Consider the following 11,800-nt stretch of genomic DNA (forward strand, 5'->3'; position numbering starts at 1 on the left):
CTTTTAAGAGAATTTTGGGAAGTTCTCAAATTTCTGAATTTATAAATAAAAAAAATAAAATTGAAAAAGAAGTATTATGCTAGAAACAATTTTAGTAATTTTTTTGGGGGATGAATCTTAGTACCTATCTTTTATACAACTTATTTTCATTGATCAATTTTATTTAAATGTTAAGGTGTCTGAAAAGGTATAATTGTATCTAAAATAAGAAGTGTGATTTTCTCTTTAAAAACATGTATTTATCCAAAGAAGCAAAATAAGTTGGACAAATAGGTAAAACTGAACAATCTTTCTCACGTAAGACGTAACATGGAGAAAGAAAAACAGGGAAAAATAAATAAATTAAGAAAAACAAAGTGTAATCAAGTTGAGGATTGATATTTAATGATGGTTCATGTTTGTCCAATATAATCAAGTTGAGAAAAGATTAATTCCTCCTTCCATCGCTGTTTAGAAGAATAATGCTATAAATTATTTTACAAAAAAAGTTTTATAAATTATTAATGTAATAAGTAATTATTAATAAATAAAGTTGATCAAATCAACTTTTTTTTATAAAAATATTGTAAATTAGTTAAAGCGAATTTACGCTGCTACGTTGCATTACTACGTTTGGAATCCAAAATTGAAAACATAACGTGGCAGATACGATACGATACGAAAGGCAGGTGGTAAATGTAGAATAGCCGACTGTGATTGTAAATAACGTCATAGACACCAACTGCTCCCTTCAGGAGCTGCCACGCAATCACCACCGCCGAGCAATCTATTTTGACTAATAAACACAAACACAGTCAAAAAAAAAAAAAAAATCAATCAAAGCCGCTCCTAACATCTTGCAGGCTGCAGCAGACAAAAGTCAAAAAAGTCAAAACCCAAAAAAATAGGAATACATTACATTAAACAGACTGATACAGCCTGCCTTTAATTTGAATCATTTCAATTCCTCAAACAAATCAAAAAAATCCCAAAGACACGCAGTTCTTTCAGAATTTGCAATGGCTTGGTTCAGAAAGCTAACCCAAACCCAAGTCTCGGCCCTCAAAAAGCAACACCACCACCACCACATTAATCACCCATTTTCGCTACTGTCTTATCTCTCACACTCTCACTACACCACCGAAGCTCCGCCGACTCAGTACGCGGGGCTGGGCCCCACTCGGCCCGAAGAGAAGCCACGGGTGGTGGTTCTGGGCACCGGCTGGGCCGGGTGTAGGTTCATGAAAGGTATAGACACCAACATCTACGACGTCGTTTGCGTGTCACCGAGGAACCACATGGTCTTCACGCCACTCTTGGCCTCCACCTGCGTCGGAACCCTCGAGTTCAGGTCCGTCGCCGAACCCATTGGTCGGATCCAACCCGCCATCTCTCGCGAACCGGGTTCCTACTTCTTCTTATCCAATTGTACGGCCATTGATATCGATAACCATATGGTAATCTTTCTTTTATTTTTATGTTTTTGATGTTTTTATTTGTTGTCCGGAAAGTGTTTGAATAAAGGTCTCTTTGGGAAACTGTGTACCAACAAATGATTGTCATTTGAAAGACAATCATGGCTAATAGGAACCCTTTGTGGGAAAACACTGATTGAACAGCAATCCAATGAGGAAAGAGAGAGAAGAGAACATTTATATTTGATTGAACTAAAGTGCAATGATGGTCAATTTTGAAAGTTACTTTGTGAATCTGTATTATTCCCGTGTTTTAATAAAATGTACCCTTTTATTGGATTTGATTGTTGGGACTAGATTTTTTTTATAAATGTAAAATTTTAGGGCGTCATTTGTATCCTAGGAAATTGTTTACAAAAATATCTGGTTCTAGGTTCTGAAAATTGACACTTATGAGCTTCCCTTTGTTATATATGTTTTTGGCAAGCTGAATGATAAATTTAGTTAATAGGACTGTTTGGCATTACCGTAGGAAGTAGAGCTTTTGTAATATAATCCTTTAACTGTTTGGTTGGAGGAACTGGTTTTGGAAACAATCCTCAGCTATATGGAATATGGTGTCATATGTTTGAGGGTGTTGAGAGTTGAGGCATCTCTTGATCATTTGAAGTCATAAGTTGATTCCCTACTTATTTGATTGGTCTCAAGCTTGGAATCTCACACATTATTTTAGAGTTCCAATACTCTCTTAGAGTTTAATGCTCTTGTAATTTTTTTAAAATGCGTGCTCATCCTCGTGAACATAAAGTAGTCTTTATTTTCAAAAAAAAATTGTTACTTTAAAAAAATAATAAAAATAGAGAGCTTTAGCTGACAAGCTCCTTTGCATCTAAAAATTTACAGTGAATAATGCTTTAAAGCTTTGGATTTATTAAGCATGAATATGAGTTTTCCTTAAAAGCTCTAAATTTCAGTATATTTCTAAAAGACTACAAAAAGCTATATGGGGCTTGAAAGCCCTTTTCTCCACTTTTACCAAACAACACCCTCGCCCCCAATATCTTCTTCCCAAAAAAAAAAAAACACTTTAGAGCCCTTAAATCCCTTTTCAAGTTGTCATGCACAATCAGACAAGCTAATATCTAAAATTATGTTGAGTTGACTTCTATAGACTTGCTTAATTGATTGAATTCTCGTTTTGAGTTTAACATGCAAAAAGCACAGATAAACTAAAAGAATAAACTGATTTCATGATCAAAGTTACTAGGAAGCAATGGTCTATTGCTTACTATATAACTGATACTTAAACAGCAACAACAACAATTCTTTTTATCCATTCTATCCCATCTAAAGTCATGCTCTTTGTTACTTCCCTAAGTGACATGTATTTTTTATTATTTACTAAAGTTATTTTTGGCCTTCCTCTACCTCTTTTAGTTCCCTCAACTTAGATCAACTCACTCTTTCTTACCGGTTCATTACTCGCTCTCCTCTGAACATGACCTCTCCATCTCAATTGACTCTCCCTCATATTTTCATTAATAGGGGCTACCCCTATCTTTAAACAGATCTCATATCGAATCCTATCTTTCCGTTTATTCCCACTTATCCATAAAACAATAAAAAAATAAAAGAAAATAAGAGAGTCTTGCGCATATATATTTGAAACATATATGATTGGCATAGTGAATTATTTACTTACACAGTAAGTGAAACTGTAAAAATTTTGAAGTCTTCAATTTCTCAATGGCTTAACTGGAAAAACTTTGGTTTTGGATATTGAAGGTGCACTGCCAGACTGTTACTGATGGAGTGGACACCTTGGATCCGTGGAAGTTTAAGATCTCATATGACAAGTTGGTAATTGCATTGGGGGCGCAGCCTTCAACTTTTGGAATCCATGGGGTGGAAGAGCATGCAACTTTTCTTCGGGAAGTTTACCATGCCCAGGAAATTCGTAGGAAGCTGCTCCTAAACCTGATGCTGTCTGACATGCCTGGTATGCTGCTGCAATGATTTTTTGTTTTTGTTCTGTTCTAATTAAGAATGAGACTGTATGATGTGACCTTTAAATGGAAATTCTGCTGTTTGGTCTGGGTTGGAGACAGGCATTTCAGAAGAAGAGAAAAGAAGACTTCTACACTGTGTTGTAGTAGGGGGTGGTCCCACAGGAGTTGAATTCAGTGGTGAACTTAGTGATTTTATCACGAAAGATGTCCATGAAAGATATTCGCACGTGAAGGACTACATCCGCGTTACTTTGATTGAGGTTTGTTTGTTCAATTAAGCCATGAGATATTCCTGTAACATCATCTTTCCTTTAAACTACCATCACTTGAGTTGTTTCTGTTCATGCAAACAACTTGGCTGACATAGGTTCTTTATTTGCTTTGAATCATTATTAAGACTTGTATTGTGACAAAACCACATATTGTTGAAGGCAATGTTGAGTAAATTGTTCTTGTCTTCTCAGGCAAACGACATATTATCATCCTTTGATGATCGCCTCCGGCAGTATGCTACCAAGCAGTTAACTAAGGTAAGAGATGTGTGGTTTATAGGAAGAATTTGTTGTTCCCTATCTTAAATATGTTTCATTGTATACTTTTCCAATTGAATGTTCTAGTCTGAATTTTGTTTTGAAAAGAACACCCCTTGTATTGATAATCATATATAATCTAAACCCAAGCAAAGGAACCTATTTTCTGAAAGGGTCGTGGGATTTCTTCCATGATGGGTAGGGTAACTCTTTCTAGTAATGACTAGGATATCTGACAAAAAGAAAAGAAAAGAAATCTCTTATCCAATTTAAGTTCTGGATCTGTTCATTTTTCACTGTTTTTCTCAGTCAGGAGTTCAGCTTGTCCGTGGGATTGTCAAAGATGTTAAATCTCAGAAGTTAATTCTTAATGATGGCACAGAGGTTCCATATGGGCTGCTAGTATGGTCTACGGGTGTTGGTCCCTCTTCACTTGTTAACTCTCTAACAATTCCAAAATCTCCAGGTGGAAGGTAAGTTATAAGTTCTTTTTGGCTCATGATAATGCTTCTCTACCTCATTCTCAGTCCTATCTGAGGTTTTTGACCACTTCATTACTTGTAGTTACTGTAACTCTTTTGCAGGGGAAAAATCATTTTTTGATAAATGTGGTCCTAAATCAGTTGATGACAATGTCTCTCTGACTTTTGGGGCTGGGAAATTTTTGAAATCTCTATTATGACTTTGGCCAATGTTGGATATACTTTGGAAAGAAAAGACATTCCCCCTCTCCCTTCCCCCCCCCCCCCCCCCTCTCTTCTTTCTTTTGAAATGTCTTGATGCATCTTACTAGTCTGATTCAATAGTTGAATGGTAACGCAGGAGCCTTGTTGCTCAGTTGACCCCGCCTGCTCTCCTTTCTTTGGAGAAACAGGGTTCAAATCCCCCCTCCCCCTCACTAGTAGCAATTGAATTTAAAATAAAAAAAAAAAAAAAAAAAAAAAGGTTGCATGGTAACTGGGCATCTAGTAAATGCTTTTTATTGCCTCAGGCATAATTTTGTTGTTCTGTTTGACACCATAATTCTTTGTTGTAGCACAACTTCCATACTCAATTTGACATTTTCCAATTGTGCTCTCCATGTCTCTTCAAATTTGTAGCTGTGGTTGGACAACAACATATATATTAGGATGAGAATAACTAGTCCTTTTTGTGTTTACAGGATTGGTGTTGATGAGTGGCTACGCGTTCCTTCTGTGCAGGATGTGTTCTCAATTGGTGATTGCAGTGGATTTCTTGAAAGTACTGGAAAACCAACCCTTCCTGCTTTGGCCCAGGTAATTTATGAATGCATGAACAACTTTTGCTTGTTTGGATATTATTAATCTTCCTGGAAAACTGCTGGAACCAGAAATCTCCCTGATGATTGCAGTTTTTTGGTTTATCAACCTAATTAAGACTTGACTCCCACATTTCTTTCTCAAATGATGCATGGGAATACTACATGGTCCATATCTTTAGTTCTGTTTTAGGCAATAGGGGACTGGGTTAAGTCTTTTATACTCTAAACTACAAGGGCCTTCCCCATTAAAGATGAGGCAGAATGTGTGGTATAATGTTTGATATCTGTTGACTACAGTATTGTATTTCCAGAGTAACTTGTTCGATCAAAGTCTATTTTAGTGTGAGATTTCCTTATTAGGCTTAAATCAATATTCCAGTTTCTGTTCATGGTTGGCAGATAACTAAAGATGTTACATTTCTGTTTTGCTAGCAATTTTGGTAATGTTTAACAGTTTAAGGTACTTCTGAGTTTTTGAAGGTTGCAGAGCGGCAAGGGAAGTATCTAGCAATTTTATTAAACAAAATTGGTGAAGCTGGTGGAGGGCATGCAAATAGTTCCAATGGCATGGAACTTGGACAGCCGTTTGTTTACAGGCATCTAGGGAGCATGGCTACCATCGGCAGATACAAGGCTCTTGTGGATCTTAGGCAGAACAAGGTGAGTTTCTAGTTATTTCCAGGCCTTCTCAGGAGCTTATTGTAAACTTGGGTCACTAACTGGTGGAGCAATTCTGCAGGAGTCAAAAGGATTATCTCTGGCAGGATTTACCAGTTGGTTTATTTGGCGCTCGGCATATCTGACACGTGTTATTAGCTGGAGGAACAGATTTTATGTGGCCATCAACTGGCTTACAACTATGGTGTTTGGGCGTGATATTAGCAGAATCTAGATTTCAAAAATAAACGTAGGTCAGCACTCATGGCACAATTCCTTTGGTGAATTGTTGAGCAGAGGGCAATGGAGTCCCATTGAATTGAAAGACCATATATCAAATAATCGTTTCTGGCAAAGGCAGGAAGTGAAGAAAAAAGTGGACATGGTTGGTACATACACGTGCTTGTTCTTCTCCCTTGACAGCCCCCAGATTTATTCCTATCGAGTTGAGTGTTGTTTATAGGATGCGTAACTGTAACACTTATTTGTTTATGATGACATTGGCTGATGCTTTTAAGATCCGGATCACAACTTTGGAGAAATGATCATGAACATAAAACACATTCCTCTCAGCTTGATCTAGATAATCTGCTTTATTTTCGTCAAGTATTATCTACTCTTCCCAGCTTTTGGCATCTTGATATTTCTTACATATCCAATGCAAAGGTTATAGATGGCACAGAGCTCTCCAAAACGGGGACTTGGTTTGTTTTTTTGATTAGCTTCAATGATATAAATCAAGTAAGAGGACAGAGTTGGTAATCTTCCTTACAGACAGACTCAATGACAGCAGGAAGATTACTCTTGTTGAAACATAAAAACTGCTGGCAAGTAAAGAAAATATAGGCGGCCGGCAGCCGAATGAGTAGTTGAATTACAGCCTCATCTAATCCAAACAAAAGTACAACTAGAAAAGGAAACAGCAAGATTACGAATATTATTTATGATAGTGCTAATAGACCAGTCAGGTAGGAGATCATAGGAAGAGAGAGGGTTGAGGAATTGGGTTTGCTAATAGATGTTTCTGTATTAACTTGGCCCAATTATTCATGGCCCAATGTCCCAAACCTTACTAGCTTGAGTCAAAATTCATGACCAATTTAGTTGAAATTTTAGCAAGGGGAAATATTCTTACAAAAATATTACCCCGAAGCAATTCTGTTTGGCATCAAAGGTTAAGTTAAAATCAGCATTCACACTAAAAGTAGAATGTGTGCATGGGTTGGGCTTGAGCAGAGTTTTTAGTTTTTAGTTTTTAGTTTTTTTTAATTTTCATTATTATTTGTTTGAACATAATATGATCACGTTATGTTGAGAAATCCCCAATTCAACCCAATGCCAATGGTACTCCCAAAAATGTTGAGTTGGTTCACTGGATTGGGACAATTTTGTTAAGTGTAATAATAATAATTTTTTAAAAAAATTCATTCAACTATTTAGATCATTTATTCAATTCATTGTTCTAATTTACATAATTCGGCATAGTATTCCAAAACTTATCAAAAGTAAGCCTTAAAGAGTATCAAAATGAATCATAACTAACATATGTAAAATAAGTCTCAAATTCCAAAATAAATGAAAATAACAACTTTAAAATACACAATATATTTGTTAAACTATTAATAACGTGGATAGGGTTACTCGGATTGAAAATCGTAGTAATCCAAACAAAATTATCCTGAATTAAAAAAAAAAAAAAGAGATAAAGAAAAAAGAAATGCAAAATATTCAACCAGACCCATCCATCCAAAAAAACTAACCCAAAGCGTCAGTGTCATTGGTTTAGTGCGTTTAATTCACAACCCAGCCCAAATAAAATGGTGAAGCCCATATAAGGGAAAGGAGATTTTTTTTTTTGGATAAGGGAAAGGAGTTTGTTGTTAAAAAAACATCTTTCATTAACCCCTAGTGGTTTATCTCCAGCCCTATACTTTGAGTGGAGGTTTTGTTTTGGGAAGATCACTTTCTTGTCACATGAGGATGAGAGAGTGCTGTACTAGTGTACTGTTCCACACACGTCGGCCGACAAGCACTATGCAACTTGGTCACATTGAGTTCCATGGATGTTGTATATATATATATATTTGCTCGTGCGTTTGAAAATTGAGTGCAATCAAAGCCAGTAGAACTAGAAGGAAATTTATTTTTTTTAGAGAGAAGAACTGAACTGATTGAAGCAAAGGTGAATGACTCGTGGAGTAGAAGTGTTATAAAATAGAGCTAAAGAGTAAGCTCTATATATCCTATTTAAATGGCACAAGGTTTTGTCCAAAAAGATACTTTGTGTGTTGGAAAACGACAAGGCCGCCCTCATGTACGTTGTAATCAGCACAATGGGTTTTCTTTTCAAGGATTTTGAACAAATCAGGTATGTAAATCATACTTTTCGCATTCTCACCAGTCTCCTACTTGCGCAATTTGTGCACAAGCACAAGACATGTCACGACAATCTAACATGGCTCTTTTTTGTTCAAGAAATTTTCAGGCCATGAACGGTGACCACAGATTGATGAGAAATACTCACTGATCCGCATGAGAGACCTCAAATTTCGAGATGAAAATTTTATAATTCGTCTACGCTTTCTTCTAGCCAATTATATGGCATGTATCGAGATGCGTCAAACGCCTCACGATTTCTTATGAGTTATAAAAGTCAATACACTTCACATCATGTCCTGCACTTGCAATGTATGGCCACATAGCTTGACCAACAGTTGCAGAAACTAGGTAGTGCCTTGACTATGACAGAGACCATGCACGTTCAATTATTGATACACCGAATTTTTTTGCAAAATAATCTATAAACAATTCAAGAACAAGCTCCAGATAGCTAATATTGTTTAAGTAGCGATTTGTCTATGACACAGACCATGCAGGTTCAAATTTTAATACACAGAAGATTTGTGCAAAAATAATATAAGTCACAGGTCCAAACAACTCCCAGTTTGGACTCATTTTGCACCTCCAATCACATTGATTGAGAACCCTCTATATTTGGCTTGTGAACTATGACCACATTTCCCAGACCATCTACAACTCCAGAGTTGGCCAACCTTTTACCAATGAGATCTTTCAATTCAATTTCACCAGGAAACCTTCCCTCCTGTAGTTTAGAGAAAACCTACAACATACAAAAGGCTACAAATTAGTTGAATAATTCAAAATTATTGAGACAATATATTGTAGTTAGTTGTCTAAAGAAGAAATCATAGTCATGGTGAACCCTGAGGCATGAACATCATATCTCCAAGAAAATTGAAGAAAATGAACTAAATAAATTTAGCCAACCTACAATTCAACTTTCAAACACATCAAGTAGCAGGATAAAACATCATCAATTGAAAATAAGAAAAACTGACATAGAGTAGGAGTTTTAAAATGCCGAGTCATTCAATGAGAGCAGGTTATAAAGACCAACTACCAACAATATCAGTGGTTTTTATGAGGTGGATAAGTATTAGAAAACCTTCTAAGACAACATCATATCCCAGTCGAAAACAAAACCAAACATCCAATCCCTGGACTCAGGACAGATGGCAACATCCATTTATTTGCATTGAGTACTGATGTACAATATTTGGCAGATACAACTTTATACCAGATTATCTATGCTTTTGTTAAGTGCACCAAGGCATCATGAATTTACTAGAATGCCAAAATGGACTTACAAAGACTATGCTTGTATTAACCATTTGAAATTTTAAGTAGCAATGAAATCTTTTTAACATAAATTAGAATCAAACATACAACACAAAGAAAAGGTTACCTACCAATTCATCATTGAGGTAAACTTCAAATGCCCCAGAACTTTGTAGGAAGGACTGTGCTACATTGCCAAGAAGCCAGCAGCTGGCAATGGTCCCGAATCTATTTGCACGCAAAGAATAATACCAAGGAGGTGGTGCCATAAATCCAAGCATCGGAAAAATTTGTTCACCAGCCACTACAATTGCAACAACCCCAATCTGCACTGCTGGAACCAATTTTCCCAGTAGACGCTTTGGCAAGCTTGGTGGATAATTTGAAAGTCTAACATCAATTCCAGGAAAAGCAGTCTCCAACATCTTATTCATGGTCACTGCAGTCCCTCTTACAAAATGAAACATGAAGCAAAAATTTAGAAATATAGTTGAGGTATTAACACCAACATAAATATGGAGCTGGGTTCCAAAGTTTTGTGAGAACAGCACATGCCTGACTGCTAACAGTCAAAACTCAAAAGCATTCAGAACATTTTTCCATTTAAATTAATCATGCTTCTCAGAACAGCTGGTTGATAGATGAAGCCCATGGATAGGCAACATTTTATTTTCTTCAAATGAAGTTGTTGCTAATAAATTACCAATAATCCCAAAAGTTTAAACTATAAGTAAACAATGAATTTAATCATCTAATTATTATTCTAACACTCCTTCCTCATGTGTGTGACCAAACTCCATCTTATTAAGTGGGGCCACCACATAGGATTTTTACTTTTTGAATAGGAGGTAGAGTGAAGATAGAATTTGAACTTAAGTAAAGACCACCTACTCTTAATACCTCGATAAAATATCAATTGTCCCAAAAGCTAAAAATGGTGAATTTAATCATTTAAACATCATTTTAATGATTGCAAAGCATAATTTTTGGGGTTCAGAATGAAATCGCAGACACCCACAAAAAGATTGCAGGTAATCAAGGTGTTCTTTCCCCCAACCCGCTCCCCCACCAAATGTGATTATAAGGCGATTAAGAATACTTTCTCCTTTGTGTTGTCAGTATCATTATCTACAAGTGAAGCTAATAAGCTCCGGCTCAAATGGCACTTCATTCTACTCCAACCATAAGAATGAATGAAGGGCAACGTAGTTGGTTCAAAACCCACTTGATGAAAGTGCAAACTTACAAGAACAAGAACAATAACAATAACAATAATAAAAAATTGAGAATACCCAGCATGTTTCTCTGATCACAATTAATATATGAGAAATTTAAATTCTATGATGCTGAAGAATATGATTCAATATAAAGATCCAATCAAAAAGCACAAAGACAAAGACATCAATTATAATCACTCAGTGGCAAAATTAAGATACCTGTAAGAGCAAGAAGCGCAGAAATTGATATTGACTGTGTTGCCAATACCGATTCCTCCAACACCGGTTGGCTTCAAAAGATAAAAAGACAAACAAATGAATTTGATCATTATTTTAAAAAAATAAAAACAAAGAAAGAAAGAAAGCATATGAAAAAAAAAAAAAAAAAAACCTGTGTCTGTGAGGGAAAGTCGAGGTTATCTTTGGTAATTGTAGGTGGTGGTGGTTGTTGATGGTGGTGGTGGTGGGAGTGAGGGTTTGGTTTAGGTGGTGATGGAGTGAAGAGGCTTACGATATCAGAGAAAAGGAGGAAGAGTGGTAGCCCTAGCAGAACCAACTGTGCCCGATCCATTGCTCAACACGCAGCGAGCTGCCACAGAGAGAGAGAGAGAGAGTGAAGTCTTTGAAGTTGGGACCCAAACGTCTATTGACTCTTCATCAATGTAGCTTTCGTGGTAGAGTGGAAGTGTATGCAAGCAAGATTTTTGGGTCAATTGCTAAATTTTTATTTATTTATTATTTTTTTATGGTACAATTCCTAAACCAAAGGGATACTCAAAATGTGCATATATATATATATATATATATATATATATATATATATATATATATATATATATTATATAAGAGGACATGTTTTGTTCCCAAAGCTCAAAAAAGTCTAAATCAATGAATTTGTAGAGAGTGAGCTTGAAAATTTAGGAGTATTCGCAGTGCGGTGCAATTTTGGGCCATTTTTAGTACCGCACTTTGCGGTGCGGTTTAGCTAAAACCATAATTGCACCACACCTTATTTTTGCGATCATATGTGCGGCGCGTTGTGGTGCGGTTTAGAGTTTAGCCAAAACTATAA

General features: G+C 36.2%; 2 protein-coding genes across 2 annotated transcripts; one reads left to right on the plus strand and one right to left on the minus strand.

Annotated features, from left to right (window-relative positions):
- Window positions 1-814: 814 nt before the first annotated feature.
- On the plus strand, window positions 815-6,478 carry LOC142607989 (internal alternative NAD(P)H-ubiquinone oxidoreductase A1, mitochondrial-like). Its single transcript, XM_075779682.1, has 8 exons — window positions 815-1,436; window positions 3,180-3,393; window positions 3,503-3,663; window positions 3,868-3,933; window positions 4,243-4,406; window positions 5,096-5,210; window positions 5,696-5,875; window positions 5,955-6,478. The coding sequence occupies exons 1-8, from the start codon at window positions 999-1,001 to the stop codon at window positions 6,105-6,107; spliced, it is 1,491 nt and encodes a 496-aa protein (XP_075635797.1). The 5' UTR covers window positions 815-998; the 3' UTR covers window positions 6,108-6,478.
- Window positions 6,479-8,433: 1,955 nt separating this feature from the next.
- On the minus strand, window positions 8,434-11,487 carry LOC142607697 (selT-like protein). Its single transcript, XM_075779287.1, has 4 exons — window positions 11,120-11,487; window positions 10,948-11,018; window positions 9,643-9,961; window positions 8,434-8,993 (listed from the first exon to the last, which is right to left on the minus strand). The coding sequence occupies exons 1-4, from the start codon at window positions 11,297-11,299 to the stop codon at window positions 8,841-8,843; spliced, it is 723 nt and encodes a 240-aa protein (XP_075635402.1). The 5' UTR covers window positions 11,300-11,487; the 3' UTR covers window positions 8,434-8,840.
- Between the last annotated feature and the right edge of the window lie 313 nt (window positions 11,488-11,800).

Source organism: Castanea sativa, chromosome 8, assembly GCF_040712315.1.
Source record: "Castanea sativa cultivar Marrone di Chiusa Pesio chromosome 8, ASM4071231v1".
Taxonomy (NCBI): Eukaryota; Viridiplantae; Streptophyta; class Magnoliopsida; order Fagales; family Fagaceae; genus Castanea; species Castanea sativa.